This window comes from Paralichthys olivaceus, chromosome 23, assembly GCF_024713975.1.
Source record: "Paralichthys olivaceus isolate ysfri-2021 chromosome 23, ASM2471397v2, whole genome shotgun sequence".
Lineage (NCBI taxonomy): Eukaryota > Metazoa > Chordata > Actinopteri > Pleuronectiformes > Paralichthyidae > Paralichthys > Paralichthys olivaceus.
The window spans coordinates 4,837,462-4,852,500 of NC_091115.1; the positions used below are offsets into that span (position 1 = coordinate 4,837,462).

Sequence of the window (15,039 nt, forward strand, 5' to 3'; positions counted from 1 at the left end):
ATAAAGACGCTGCCTCCTGCTGGTGCTCTGCGGTAACGACACCCTGCAGCGACACCACTGCGTCCTCCGTTGCTAGGTTATTTTTTTTTCCCGGGAAGGCCGACGCCACCGCGGGGTTCGCGTTTTAGACTAATTCATAAAAACACGCAGTTGGGAAAGCGAGTTGCTGAGGCCGATTAACACCGGAGACTTTCGCTGCGAAGAGGAGTTTGTTCGGTGTCCCGCTTCACGTCGCCCGCCTCCGTGACTGCAGCTCGTTAGCATCGATGAAAAGCTAACATGGGAGGGACGGCCGGTCCGCGGTGATGTCTGACCGACGCTCTGCCGCTGTGCTCGGCTGTGAGTCCAGACAACCTCGGCTCCGGTTTGAGTGAGTGACCGGGTGATGTCCGCCCAGCCTCCGCAGCATCAGCCCGCGGAGGATCCAGCAGCAGCAGCCCGCTAACCGCAGAGCCAGCCCGGCTAGCTGATGCTGATGACTGGCTGTTTTGCTGACATTGATTTCCAGGTAGGTGGCACATGCGTTTCCTCCCTCTTGCCCCGCAGTGTTCTGCCCGTGGCCGTGCTCATCTCCCGCTGTGTGTTTTTTTTGTTCACCTGCTCCACCCCAGGGAGGGAGGCACCATGGCCGGTAAGGTGAAGTGGGTGACGGACATAGAGAAATCAGTGCTCATCAACAACTTTGAGAAAAGAGAATGGATCCAAGTCACAGAAAACGACGATTGGAATTTCTACTGGTAGGTTTCACACCCACACCGCACATGGACCTTCAGTCCTCGGACACTACTCGTAAGCACGCATCGCACACGATGAGGGGGAAAGTACTGAGAATATTTGCTTCTGTAAAAGCACCAGTATCATATTATTAAAGGTTCAGTGTGTGGAATTTAGTGACATCTAGTGGTGAAGTGGTATCTTGCAGCTGAACACCCCTCACCTCACCCTCCAAACAGGAAAGAGAACCTGTAGCAGGCTGCAGTCGTCAAAACTCAAAAGGTTTACATGGCGGCCTCCGTAGAGAGGACCCGCCCCTGATGTAAATATAAAGTATTTATATATAAAGGTCCATTCTAGGGTAAAGAAAACAACAACTGATGAACCTTAAATGAAGGTCCTGCATTTAAAATATCACAAATCAGCAACCAAAGTTTAAAAAGTTCAACTAGTTGAGTGAGTGTGTTATTATATACATTCAGTATTTGGTTAACATTGATGCAGAGTGAGGAGGAACCAGTTGTAAGTACTTTATATAGTGTATTTGTACAGTGGTTCCCAGCCTAACCTAACCTCACAGACATCTGAAATGTGATAAGGGCGTCTTACCAGAGGAGAAAGTGAAAAGAACTGAACAGCACTATTTTACTATTCCACGTTTCAGTACCATATACTGCAGATGTATTTGTGCCCATGTGCAGGATGAGCATCCAGACCATCAGGAATGTGTTCAGCGTGGACACCGGCTACCGCCTGTCAGATGAACAGATGGTTAACCACTTCCCCAACCACTATGAGCTGACCAGGAAGGACCTGATGATCAAGAACATCAAACGCTACCGGAAGGAGCTGGAGAAAGAAAGCAGCCCGCTGGCGGAGAAGGACGAGAATGGAAAATACATTTATCTAGGTATCTAAAAATGCACATTTATCTACCGCTCTTCTCTTTCCCCTCATAGACGCACAAATCATCGATATGTGACAAACCTGATTATGTTTATTATCTATATTTCTCCATGTTATGTGCAGATTTTGTGCCCGTGACGTTCATGCTCCCGGCCGATTACAATTTGTTTGTGGAGGAGTATCGAAAGAATCCGTCCAGCACCTGGATCATGAAGCCCTGCGGGAAGGCCCAGGGCAAAGGCATCTTCCTCATCAACAAACTGTCCCAGATAAAGAAGTGGTCCAGAGACAGCCGCACCTCCACGTGAGTTAACAGAGACATCATAGTAACATGCACGGCTGCAGCCATTACATGCGTTTTGTTTTGTATTTTCAAATTCTTCTATTTAATGGAAAAACTATCAGAAATCCTCATGTTTTAGCTGTAATTTCAACATTTTAAATATGTGCTCTTTAACACCGGTATAATCTACTTTTTGAGGATTTGATTTCGAGGTAAACATCCAAAACTGCTCTTGATCATTCTTATAAAATCAGCTTGGTCAGAGGTTGTGTTTTTCTTGCTGATGTTTGTTGTCTTGCTGTTTGCCGCAGGTTTGTAGCAGCTTCTAGTGGTAAGGAAGCGTATGTGATCTCCCTGTACATTGATAATCCTCTGCTGATAGGAGGGAAAAAGTTTGACCTGCGTCTCTACGTCTTGGTGACGACATATCGACCTCTGAAATGCTACATGTAAGAGCTGGCAGCTAGCATCATTCAATAATCTGACAAGTTTTCTCACTAGGTTTTTGTGTTTTTATCGTAAAATATCATATCAATCTTTTTTCACAGCCCGTTCCTGATTTTATTGAAGTTGTTGATTTCACTCTTTCAGGTACAAGCTGGGCTTCTGTCGGTTCTGCACAGTGAAGTACACGCCCAGTACGAGTGAACTAGACAACATGTTTGTTCACCTCACTAATGTGGCCATCCAGAAACATGGGGTGAGTCTGTATCATGTCTGGTCCTGTTTTAAAAAGTGTTTGGTTCCAGTATATTATTATATTATGTTGGAATTTAAAGGGGTATTATTACAATTGGGTATTGCACCTCCATCAAGTTGGGGGTCTCAGCATACAGCAGATGCCATAACATCCTTTAGAGAGCTCAACTCAGAGCTAATGAAGAAACATTCAACTGTTTTCATGTGTAAAATTGGTGGATTGCTCCTTTAAGCTTAATCATGAATGATGGAGCTTTTGAGGCAGTTTTTTTCCCCCAAAGTTGATCTTAATACACCTGTTTGCCTCTGATGCAGGACGACTACAACCACGTTCATGGAGGCAAGTGGACGGTCAGTAACCTACGTCTGTACCTAGAGAGCACGAGAGGAAAGGAGGTGACGGGCAGACTCTTTGACCAGATCCACTGGATTGTGGTGCAGTCGCTGAAAGCTGTGGCTGTGAGTAGACGTGATGTAGACGTTCTGTTTTTACTCATGTGACAGTTTCTCTCACAGACTGTTTGACAATAAGAGCCCAACTGATTTTTGTGTTCCTGGTAGACAGATATTTCTTTATTCTACCATCTGGAATAGTGTTTTTCATAAATCCTGTGCAACATGACCTTCGATTGCTCAGTTGTTAGAGTGGAGGACTGTCGTGGCAACGTCAGGCCTCCTTGTTCAAATTAGATTAGAAAGAGTGACTTTTCTTTCTGTTGTGAAACATATTGTCCAACACTGCGACACACTTAAGTAATCTTAGGTTTTAATGGTGAAATAATTGGTAGACATGTCTCAAAAAATTGAATTTCTGATTCCTGGTGGAATCTAAAGCCATGTTTGATGTCTGTAGTTTAAAATGTTTTAAAAGCCTCTATGAAAGATGTCTTTTTGTTTTAAGCCCAACACTGCACTCAGCTTAATACACACTTCCATCTCCTTCTAATTGAGCTAATCCACTTCCCCTCTCAGGCCTCTACCCTCAGGCTGCTGTGTGCCAATAGCTACGTCCGCCGGTGATGTATCACAATCACTAATCCTTTCATTTCTCGCTCTCACGTGCTCTCTGTCTCTTATTTCTCTCAGCCCGTGATGAACAACGACAAACACTGTTTTGAATGTTACGGCTATGACATCATTATCGATGACAAGCTGAAGCCGTGGCTTATTGAGGTGAGTAATTTAACGAGGAGTTTAAGGATTTTATTACACACATATACACACCTACAAAGTCAAATAAAAAACGGTTTAATTGAGTAAATATTAACCCCTGCTTCATAAAAACAAGTTTTTGCTCAGTTCCTGAAGGCAGCAGTTGCTTATTCTAACCAAGCCCAGAGATACTTAACATGCTTTCCCGGTGACTTCACTTTGCTTTGAATGTTGAGCAATTTGAAATGGCCTTGAGGTTGATCTTTGTGTGCCTGTTTGGATGTGTGCTGAAGGTGTTTCTTAAACCCATGTTAGTTTGATTGTTCAGGTTGTAGAACATTACTGTGTGTGAACCAAGTGATACAGGCTGGTACAGGCTAATCGCTGGCTGGTGTTTTCCTTAAACTAGAAGCCTTCTGTCATTGTTGTCTCTGGTTTCTTTTACCGAATATCATGCTTGTTGAGAAGCTGTCATCTTTTTACTGCACTCGTTCCTGACAGCTGCAGGAACAAGTTGCTGGGTTTCCAGGCTAGGTCTCAACTATTTCTGTTCACAGACACCGATCTGATCTATTTTGGTCGACACAGTTGGTTGTAGGGCATGTGCGCTCCACAGCGACAGACGGATCAAACATGTGCCACAAACCTAGTCAGGAGCACTTTCTGTCATTCATTAGTCCTGCTACGAGCTCTGTTTCTGGTTGACCTCACAATAGTTGTTGAGGAATGTATGTTCATAGCCAACCCTCATTAAAAAGGTGTATCACCAGAGTAACAAAATATGTCTTTGTGTTTATACTCAAGGAAGTAAGTGTGTGTGTTTTGATTTCAGAGTAATTGCTTAATCTCTCTTTGAGCACTCATGCTACTTTTCTGGTGTGTATCTAGTATGTGCGATCAGCTGTTACAGCACAGTTGCAGCTACATTTCCTGCCTGATAAGAAATCTTGAATGTGATATTTCAAGTCCACCATTAGAGAATTTCTTCACAAAGGTCACAGTGACCTCTTGGGAGTCTGGATAAAGAAACATATGGTGCTTGCCCTGGTTGTTGGAGGCGGTAATTCTAGTTATAAACTATATGTCCATGTGTTTAGAAGCAAAACACCTTCTCATCAAACATGAAATGTTTAATATTCAGTTTTTCTCTACTCCTCAGGTCAATGCCTCTCCCTCGCTCACCTCCAGCACAGCCAATGACCGCATCTTGAAGTACAACCTCATCAACGACACCCTCAACATCGTTACGCCCAACGGGGACATCCCAGACTGCCGCTGGAACCGCAGTCCACCCCGGGAGGCCCTGGGCAACTACCAAGTCCTGTGAGTGACACTGAAATCCATCAGCTATGTTCAGACACACTCTTGCTGAGGAGGGTCACACAGCAGCTAAATATAGCAATCAAAAGTGAACGCCCGCCCACTAGTCCCGGGGGCATTTCTGTGATATCTAACCCTTCGATAGCTCAGTTGGTAGAGCGGAGGACTGTAGTGGAAATGTCAGGCATCCTTAGGTCGCTGGTTCAAATCCGGCTCGAAGGAATGTTTTAATCCAACAATGTCGTCCAGCTCCATCTGAAACAAGCTCATGATTTGACGAAACAAGTAAATGCTGAGCTTTAAATAATTAAACATCTCTTCACTCTCATAGTTAAGCAGTAGATGACAAGTAGCAGCAGTATATGTATGGTTTACTTCATTTTATCCAGAAAAGTCTTCACTGTTTAGTTTTTGTATTATTATACTGTGATACAGGAAATTTCAAAATGTGAAAAAAAAAATTCTAGGTGTTTAAAAAGTAAATCTAATTATGGTGCTATAGAGGAAAAGTCAGCGTGTTGCATCATCTGTGGACCAGAAATGTCCATTGTGATATGCCGTGGTGAATTGACTGACTTATATTTTAAGAGTACTGGACATTTTATCAAAAAATAACATTTTGACCAGATAATGGGGTTATATGAATTAAAAGGAGACCAAATGTATTGTTATTCATCCTCCTGGGACAAAGAATGGTGTTGTGATATTTCTATAGGGGTCTTAACAGTCAACGTCATGGTGTTGTTGGAGGACGAATGAGGGGATTTTGCAGGGGAAGTGATTTGGGGACCGGGGAGGTTTTTTGTGGTAAGTAAGTGCTTATTGACGTTGCGCTGGTTAAAACTTAACTCCTTCGAGCCGGATTTGAACCAGCGACCTAAGGATGCCTTGCATTCCCACTACAGTCCTCCGCTCTACCAACTGAGCTATCGAAGGGGCAAATATGTGTTTTGACAGGGGGCAACTGGACACTGGACTCTGTGCACAATGCATGGCTGTCAATGGAGGGTCCATTCTCGGTTGTTGGGAGGTTGATATGTGCTCACCAGTGTTGTTTGAGTTAAGCACAGTAGAGTGGAGTGCTTTAGTAACTATGTTAGTCCTCCTAACTACAAGGATGATAGCTGCTAATGAATGGAATGGAAAACATCATGTTTGGCGCACTGTTGAAAGCAGAAGAGTTTTGTTGTGGCAGCGGCAGAGATCCATGACTCAGTGGGTACATCCAGTTTGAAAAAGCAGCATCTGTCAAAACAAACTGTTCGACATCTGGTCAGCACAAGGGCATCAACCCTTCTGCCTGTACTCTTTTCCAAGTGCACTTGTGGTACGTGAGGGAAAGTCAGATTCATCTGGGTGGAGGAAGAAAATGGTGCATAGCAAAACTTCTAATTGCTGATGAGATAATACACTCTGCACTTAAGAGGTGGATTGATTTGATTCAACCGGACTAGGCTGGTGTAAACCTGCCCTCTCGTTACCTTACAGTAAAGTGCATAGTAGTAACATACTGAGGACCATGACAGGCTAAAAATTCACTCCTTCAAGCTGGATTTGAACCAGCAACCTAAGGATACTTCCAAATTCTAATACAGTCCATTTTCAGTTGTATGGAGATAATGTGTACTTAGAGCTCACCAGGGAGTATTGTTGTGAGTTGAGCACAGCTGTTATAGTGGAAGATTGCAGGTTACACTTGCACCCACTGTGAAAATTACAGTCGGATTGATCCTCTGGGGAACATCAATATCTGTGCATTATTTCATACATATTTTTGAATCTTACTGTTGACTTGTGAAATAAGTAGATCAGTTTACATTGTCATTCTGTAATCATGTACAAAGTATGGCCACATCACCAATATTGCAAGATATGCAATCAGGGGACTTTAAACATCTGTTCAGATATTGCAGTGGTCGTATGACTCACATTATCCTCCGTGAAGTGGCTCGCATGGTTAAAATGCCACTCCTTCGAGCCGGATTTGAACCAGCGACCTAAGGATATCTTGTATTACACCTACAGTCCTCCGCTCTACCAACTGAGCTATCGAAGGGCTGGGTGTGTTGTTGTTTGGTCATAGCCTACTCTGAATGGTTGTGGGGGTAATGTTTGCTTAGTGCTTACTAGGGGGGTATTGTTATCGTTGAGCCTCTTGTTTTCCATGTAAAAGCAAACAAAGGTGGCGACAGGAACTCGCTCACACGTGTTGCTGTACTGCATTACCCCACTGACACACTCCTCTTGGTGTCACCAGGTACGACGAGGAGCAGGCACAGAGCGAGAATGCTGAGCGTGACCTGCGGAGCCGCTCAGGTCAGTCGCTGGGGTCAAAGGGCACCAAGGGGAGTGCAGGCATTCGCCCCGCTGCCGCCACCTGGAAGTGAGGTGATATGATTGACTCTTAATGGCTTCCTGTACAATATTACAGGGTCCAACAGTGGGGCATGGGGGATACAAAAAAAAGGACCATCCAGACTTTTTTTTTACTCCAATTATCCAACAGAGGACTGTTCTCTCTCCACATTTGACTGACTGAGGCACACGGGGCAATAACCCTACTGCTGGAGGGGAGAAAACCAACAATGAGGTCATGTTGCATTTGGAGTTTAAAGGTTGGAAGCTGTTTGTATCAATGTGTAACCAGGAATGTTAAAAAAAATGGTATGTGGTGTCAGTGAGGTCAGAACAAGTTTTGCTCTCTTGAAACGGTTCTTGACCCGGACCAAGCTCTTTACAAAGACAAGGAAAAATGACCCAAAAAATGCTCTGATATAAGAAAATATTGAATGAAACCTCATGAGACGACTCTGACAGCCGGAGATTTGAGGTACCTGCCACAAATAGAAAAGTGGCAGATACACAAAGTCAAAAAAAGAGTTGCGCCAGTTGGAAAACGAAACGCATAAATCCAACATGAGCAAGAAGAATTAAAAACGTGAGCTATGCATGATTACTGAGCACTGACATCTTAACTCGACTCACCACACAGATGCTATGAAGGAGCTCTGTGAGATGAACTGAATGGAAATAAAGATGAAAAAATTAAAATGTTTTAGATATGATTTATTGATAGGCAGATGATACTGAGATAGATATAATTAACAGAAAGAAAATGTATAATGACCCTGAAATAGATTACTTTAATAATTTTTTATATGTTCATTATCTGTATATGTTCATTAAGATTGATTGTATTCAGTGCTGAACCTTGTTGCACTTTATCACTTTATTTAAAGATATCCCATGATGCATTTTGAGTTGGACTGCTGCATATTTTCACATTCATCTTAAATATAATTTTTTTCCTGCAGAGGCTGAGATATTGAATCAGTGATGATGAATAAACGTCCATATTTTTTATTTAACTAATGTTGGGCTGAACAGTATAGTTCATCTTGTTTGAATATCACAATGCCTCCAGTATAATGTTAATGCTAAAACAGTATCAATCAAACCATAGACTGTATATAAAGATGGACGACACATCTCCACTTCCTCCCACTCTCTAGAAATGAAGACGGATACGATCACTGCCATCATGTGCCTATGATGTCATCTGGAGCCAATTGGAGTTCCTGGACAAATTAACACTTGAACAAACATCAGTGTGAGAAGAACTATTTAAAATCACTGAAACCATCGTAGAGAAAAAATATATTTGAAGTGTACTTCAGGTGTCCATGTCCTATCTACTAACATGGAGGAGGCGAGGTTTATGGCCTACACTGCAGCCAGCTAGCAGGTGGCGATCGAGACATTTTGTCTTCACTTTTGTGGAGCTGTCATGTCGTCAATCCTTATTTACAGTCTATGATTGAAACCTATTCTGATGTATGCTTTTGTATTAGTAGTACCTTGAAAATTGTTTCCTCTTCTTTCCCCTCATGAACAAGGAAAATACAGTCACATGTGTATTGATCTATTATTTCCTTCTAAATTCCCCTGTAGCCGTCTGACCTGTGTCAGTCATTGCTAGAAAGTGAGATATAAGCATAATGATATTCCTCTGTATGACATAGTCATCATTTCAATTCATTTTAATTTTGGGTCTTGCTTTCAATAAAATATCCATATTGGTGCTGCCTAGACATGTTTTTACATTCAAATCAGGGGTAGGTAGAAGTATTGACGAATTTAAACCTAATTGATTTGCAAGAATCTTTTTTTAAGTTGTGGTCAGTCTCACATCCTGTTAAACTGCAACTGATGAAGAAAAAATAGCACTTCATATGTACAGCTCTAGATCTAATAGTGTCTTACACAACACTGCATTAAATAAATATCTGGCCATATTTAAAAAGTTAACCGCTTCTGCTTGAGTAAAAGTGTCTGTATTTATATTTGCAAATTAACAAATATTCACGAGAAGACACCAGAACGATACTTTTCTAAGGTAAGTTAATGATGTGACAAACCTCATCATCATCAAGACCTGAGGGGGTTTCATAGAATTGCATTACATGTTCTGAAATGAGCTGAAAAGCAATACACCCTCCAAACTCTTCCTCTGATGAGTTTGTAAGAGAATCCACTTGACCCTTATGTGACTCCTCATTTACTCATTTTACAGCCACAAGTCTCTCCAGGGTCCTCAGACCCCCTGTTGGGAACCACTCAGGGTCCTCTGGATGAAGTGGCCCAAGGGATGTGACGTCAGACAGGCGCGCCTCTTCATAGTTTACAAAAAGCTCAACAGTCTTCAATAGACTGAAACATCAGGAAGTCTGTTTATCAAAGTAAAAGTTTCATGTTAAGTTAAATTAAATAAATGGCTGTTACTGCAAAATACTCCCAAATATCAGATTTAGAATCTGGGTTTATTGCCAAGTAGGTTTACACATACAAGGACATTTTCTGTGGTGTGTGTGTGTGCGTGTGTGTGTGTGCAAGCATAAATACAATATAATATAAACACAGAAAGACGACATGTAGGCTTAAATCATGGTGTAAATGACACTGTTTCCAGTCTAATTTGAATGTTGGGGCTTATGGACACTTATGACACCACAGGAACGGTATGGAGGCTTTTTCTGTTGGTGTTTTTTCTTTGAAGAAGAAGAATTGGTCACGATTGACTTCAGTTGTTTTAGATTTGGCTGCAACGCTATTTACCGAAACACTTCATCCACTCCTCCATTGGTGAGTAGATATATATGATGAGCTATCCCTTTAAATTGCAGAAAATATAAGTAACACTCATTTATACACTGTTTTAAGGTGCTTGGCAAGTAAATGACAAAAAAAAAAAAACGAAGGTAGACATAGGAAACAATTAAAGAAGCATATAAAAGGAAATATTCAAAAGTCATCCGAAGATCAGAACATTAGCAGAACACAAATACAAGAATAAAAAAGTGGTTCTTTAAGTTTCTTATTATTTTCCTTTCCCTTGAAAACAAATGCGGCCTCTCCTCGGTTTTACTTTGAAAGTGCTGACAGGATGTGCGGTGTGGCTGTGACTCCCGGTAACTGACGCTGGTGTCAGTCAGTCGATCGGTGGTTCCGCTGCCGAGCGGAGAGAACGGCCCGAAAAAGATTCGTTAACCGGCACCGAGGAGAGAAACGACTGTTCAGCCGAACACAAACCGTCCCGAGGAAGAAACCCAACCCAGGTGAGTTCACACGGAGACTTCGAACTTCCACAATTCAAACTTTTTTTTTTTTTTTTTTTCTTCGTACTTCAGGGGCGCAGCGGCTAATTCGCTAACATTAAAGCTAGTGCGCTAACGTTAAAGTTCACTGACTGTTGCTTCGACACTGTTTGACTCGGAGATATTTAACACGTGAGTCCATGTGTGGAAATGCAGTTGAACTAGTTTCACACTGATTCCCTGTAACTTGGTTTTTTTTGTGTATCGCGGGCGTTGGGATTTTAAAACTCCTCAGATTTAAGCTAGCGCCGTCAAGTCGCAGTTTAACGAACCGCCGTTGTCATTAATGGTGGATTTGAGTTTGTTTCGAACCTGGTTCGGTCCTGAAGAGGTGTCTTGGCTTCGCTGTCTCTCGCCGGGAGACACTCGTGTTTCGTTGCCTGGAGTGATAAAGGGTGGGGCAGTTTACACGAGCAAAGATAACGTTAAGTCCGTGTCATGCCACCCTGCACATGTTTACATTACAACATATAGAAAAGTCCACTTCTCAGCTGCCGCCGCCGCAATCTGCTGCTGCAGGGCCACACGAGCTGCCAAGTTCACCCTCCTGAGTCCTGGACTGGACATGCACACCAAGTTTAATCCACGGAGAGATGTGTTAGCTGATTTATTCGACTCTTGAGCTATTTTAATGCGTTTTACAGTGAGATCAACACGAGCTCATTAATCACCGGGGACAGAGAAGCCTGGGCCAGAACTCATGGTATTGTAATGAATGAATCACTGGAAGTTATCAGTCATCATGAAGTAACATTAAAAAAAAAAAAAAAAAGTGTCTGGTTTGTTGTTTGTATGAGGAGTAGTGTTGTCAGGAAACAGCAATAGTGAAAGCCAATGTGGAAAGGCTGCTGGTTCCCTTTTTAAAAAGCGGGTGTGGGTGTTCAGCTGAGTTAAAGTTAGAATTGATGTTCCAGTTTAGGCTGCGCTCCAGTTAAGGATCTGTGTTGGCGTGTTACTCTTGCAGTGCTGTGTCTGATTGGCATAAATAAACCTCCCTGTATGAACATTTTTAAATTCAAAGGGATTAGAAACTAGAAAGACTGAATTCTCCACGAAATTAATCACAAATCAGACTCTCCAAAATTGCTTAATGTGCTTTCATAGCTGAGACCATAGGCCGTGTATAAAGATGGACGACGCGTTTCCACTTCCTCCCAGGATTCAGACATGAAGCCAAAATGTCCGAGTTACGAACGCTGCCTTCTTGCGTTGATGATATAATTTGGAGCCAGCGTCTGTGCCGTAGTGGGGAATGGAGCTGTGGTATTGAGGTCCTGTACATTCAGGTGCTTGGATTCAAGGAAATCAGAACTGGAATTTTTCTGACATCTTATAGATTCAATGATCAATCAAGGAAATAATGACCAGTCGATAATAAAAATAGCTGCATCCTTTCTTCCCAGGTCCTCTGGTTATTGTAAACACTTGAAATACTCTTTAGAAAGTTTAAAAGTCAAAAATACTGTTCCTGTGTGATTATTGTCTTCTTCAGAGGATCTCAGATGTGGACAGAGAACAACTTTTAAAGGTCAAAAGATGATGAACTTGCTTTCATGGCACTTTCCTGAAATGTCTGCAGCTTTAAATGCATCACATGAGAATATGCCTGCCGGTGACATACAGATCTCCACTTCCCTGTCATGTAATACTGAATTTCCCTCCATTATGTTCTTCTCCGCGCTGTAGACGCTTCCAGTGGAAAATACCTGAAAGTGTGGAACAAATGCCATTGTTTCCCCCTGTCCATAGAGCAAATGGTTTTTGAGCAGGCGGACCGGTCAGTTATGCCTCAGCTACTGTTGACATTGGTGTTGATGGACTAACGGTTGCATTGTCTTGTGTTTGGATTCACCCAACTGTTGAATAAAGCTCTGATATAAAGGCTGGATATAGGTGTAAGTCTGTAATTGGGAGACTCTACATTTGAAAGACCATATTCCTGGTCGCTGCAGCTGTTGAGCTCACATGAGGAAAGAGGGCAGAGGTGATTGACTGACAGGGAAATAAAATCAAGGCTGTGACCTGCAGTGGCCATGGAAACTTCTGACCTTCAAGCTTGAGGAAGCAAAGGAATGACTGTATTATTTTTTCTCTCACAGCTCAGTCGGGATTTAGTTACGTCCTGCTGTGGAATTGCAATATTGAAGGGATAGATCAGCTCAGCCGCACTCCCCCCTCCGTCTGTGAGGTATTGCAGGCGTTTAATGCAACAAAAGAAGGAAACGGAAACATACACAAAAAAAAAACACCCGTCGTCAGATAAGCAATTTTCATTTGGAAGCATAGAACACTTAGTATGCTTTCAGCTCTTATGTAATCACTCTGTCTTCCTGAAATGTTCATGAACAGAGGGGCTGGTATTGTCAAGATTGTGTGTGTCATTATTGCAAAATTATGTCATGGAGATACTAACTGTAAGAGAAATTACAACCGTAATTTAGGTGTTTGTACTTGTTTATCTATCTGTCTGTCCTTTTGTTTGTCCATGTGTCTGTCTGACAGTCCCTCTTTTTGTTGACAGATTTTCTCACCACGGTAGCGTCATAACCGTGCACGAAACTTAAAGGTGCCTAGTTAAGCTCAAAATGAGGGTGGAGTTTGAAAATGGGTTTGGTCTAACTCACAGGTACTGAGTACTCATGTAATAATATAGTAATAATTATTGATTACTCATGTGGGAACGTCAACATGTTAATGGATGGTCTGAAGATGTGATCCCATTGCAATATGATCTCTAGTTAGCATTCATACTGTGATGATGAACAAGTAGTAACTCTGCTTACTGCACATGTTCCCCCTCTCCAGCAGCTACTGAGTCAGATAGAGGGAATTTTTGAGATTGTGTGACATTAACATGTCGATGTCCTTGCTACACACTCTGATAAGACTCTGTGTCTGATTCCACTAAAGTTTTAAACAACCTAACCTCACATATCTAACAAACATGATTCTTCCTCTGGATCAGAAATGGATACTTCTAAAGTGTACGTGCAGTGTGTGTCTCTAGGTGCTCTCATAATTGTTTTCTTCCATTAATAGAAACACACACACAGATTTTAAGGCTGGTCAGCTGTGTGTGTGTGCTCATCTCTTTGGTCGTGTATCCTGTTGTTTCCTGCTCCTCTGCTTGGTTCCTGATCCTGACACTGCTTCTGTGACCTCCAGAGCACTTTGAGAAATATAAACATGGCGTGAATAGACAGCTCGTGCTGGTTTGTGGGAAAGAATATGTTCCTGTACACAAGGATGTGTTTGTCCTGCCTCTCTTGCATAGACGTGTCTCCTACTTCGCAGGACCTGTAAGGTCAGGTATCGACATTCTAGAGGCAAACGAGACAGTTCAGTTTCATTTTGTCCTTCTTAGTATACCGTCTATGATCTCTTCCTTTAATTATGTCTTCATCTCCTTTGAATTGCACCCTCCTTACACCAGCTGCAAAAGGACACTTGGATCTCATGTCTGTTGCTTCGTCATGACTCAAGTTCAGCGTTCATGTGCTTTTAATAACACAAGAGTCACCTTTTCCTTTTGCTGTCTCACTCTGCATTGCCTCCCCTTTTTAGCTGGGCGGCTGCTGCTCTCTGCATCAACATTCAAAAATAATCTACTTTAAAACCACATCTAGACTCATCTGCACAAGTTACGATGCAAGTTTATGTATTTGATAAATGAGAGGAAAAATGACAGCATGGGAACTTGCTCATGATGCCAAGGTTCAGTTGAGGCATGGAAGCACTGAGGAATGCATTTGTTCACTTCTATCTTGAGACCGATTTAAGCAGCCAGATTCCAGTGTGCTCAGTTCATTTACTTATCAGCTGTTAGTGGATATCATTGTTGTGTTTGATTACGTAATCTCAAAGACTGTAATGGTAAAGACCCATATTCACACAAGTTTCCTGCAGCCTTGATGGAATCATGCATTTGTTGCCAAGACAGATTGTCTTGGTAATTATTTGTCACTGCTTATTTACATGACAATAAGACAATGTTAAATATCAGTTTATCCATTAAGCATTGTTTACATATTCTCTTCATTCCCATGTGGTTTTTTGGGGCTTGTGCGTAGCGGCAGAGTGTTGAATTTTCCAGCGTGCTCCTGCTGAGTGACAGATTGAGTGGACTTCAGACCACAGCTTAGTCAACAGCATTGTTTACAGTTCTGGGTCAAGCCATGTACAATTGTTTAACACAGCCCCCCCACACATGTCCTACAGAGCCAAGGGTGTGCAGACGCTTGTTCCTGTTTGCTCCTGATTATATCAGACCTAGGAAAAGAGCTTTTGTGCTGAAGGAATTCCCAATACGTT

At 42.3% G+C, this 15,039-nt stretch overlaps 2 protein-coding genes and 3 non-coding genes across 9 annotated transcripts in view; 3 read left to right on the forward strand and 2 right to left on the reverse strand.

The window, feature by feature from the left end:
* The first annotated feature begins 17 nt into the window (after positions 1-17).
* ttll1 (tubulin tyrosine ligase-like family, member 1) lies at positions 18-9,873 on the forward strand. Of its 2 annotated transcripts, none has more exons than XM_069520168.1 (11): positions 18-508; positions 612-737; positions 1,416-1,624; positions 1,744-1,924; positions 2,215-2,352; positions 2,495-2,603; positions 2,918-3,061; positions 3,689-3,775; positions 4,914-5,077; positions 7,332-7,462; positions 9,648-9,873. In XM_069520168.1, exons 2-10 carry the CDS (start codon positions 625-627, stop codon positions 7,459-7,461), a joined length of 1,275 nt encoding a protein of 424 aa, XP_069376269.1. In that variant the 5' UTR covers positions 18-508; positions 612-624; the 3' UTR covers position 7,462; positions 9,648-9,873. The 2 variants fall into 2 exon arrangements, with proteins under 2 accessions (XP_069376269.1, XP_019947785.1); XM_020092226.2 differs by lacking the exon at positions 9,648-9,873 and adding an exon at positions 7,581-9,163 and having other exon boundaries at positions 19-508.
* On the forward strand, positions 5,210-5,296 carry trnay-gua (transfer RNA tyrosine (anticodon GUA)). Its single transcript is given in 2 exon segments — positions 5,210-5,246; positions 5,261-5,296. It is a non-coding gene; the product is annotated as a tRNA-Tyr (tRNA).
* Positions 5,924-6,010, reverse strand: trnay-gua (transfer RNA tyrosine (anticodon GUA)). The gene is given in 2 exon segments: positions 5,924-5,959; positions 5,974-6,010. It is a non-coding gene; the product is annotated as a tRNA-Tyr (tRNA).
* Positions 7,044-7,130, reverse strand: trnay-gua (transfer RNA tyrosine (anticodon GUA)). Its single transcript is given in 2 exon segments — positions 7,044-7,079; positions 7,094-7,130. It is a non-coding gene; the product is annotated as a tRNA-Tyr (tRNA).
* Positions 9,874-10,511: 638 nt separating the features above from the next.
* Positions 10,512-15,039, forward strand: part of pacsin2 (protein kinase C and casein kinase substrate in neurons 2) — an 18,437-nt gene continuing 13,909 nt past the window's right edge. For 3 of the 4 annotated variants that reach the window (XM_020092354.2, XM_020092356.2, XM_020092357.2), the window contains exon 1: positions 10,528-10,689. The gene's annotated coding sequence lies outside the window, so the exon portion shown is untranslated. Of the gene's footprint in view, positions 10,690-15,039 lie in introns of all 4 variants that reach the window. The other variant, XM_020092355.2, reaches the window with a different exon arrangement.

Excerpts from the sequence above, each read along its gene's own strand:
- ttll1 (XM_069520168.1), top strand. The coding sequence starts at position 625 with ATGGCCGGTAAGGTGAAGTGGGTGACGGACATAGAGAAATCAGTGCTC. Across the intron at positions 2,604-2,917 it reads TGGCCATCCAGAAACATGGG|GACGACTACAACCACGTTCA; the intron begins GTGAGTCTGTAT and ends CCTCTGATGCAG. Across the intron at positions 3,062-3,688 it reads AGTCGCTGAAAGCTGTGGCT|CCCGTGATGAACAACGACAA; the intron begins GTGAGTAGACGT and ends TATTTCTCTCAG.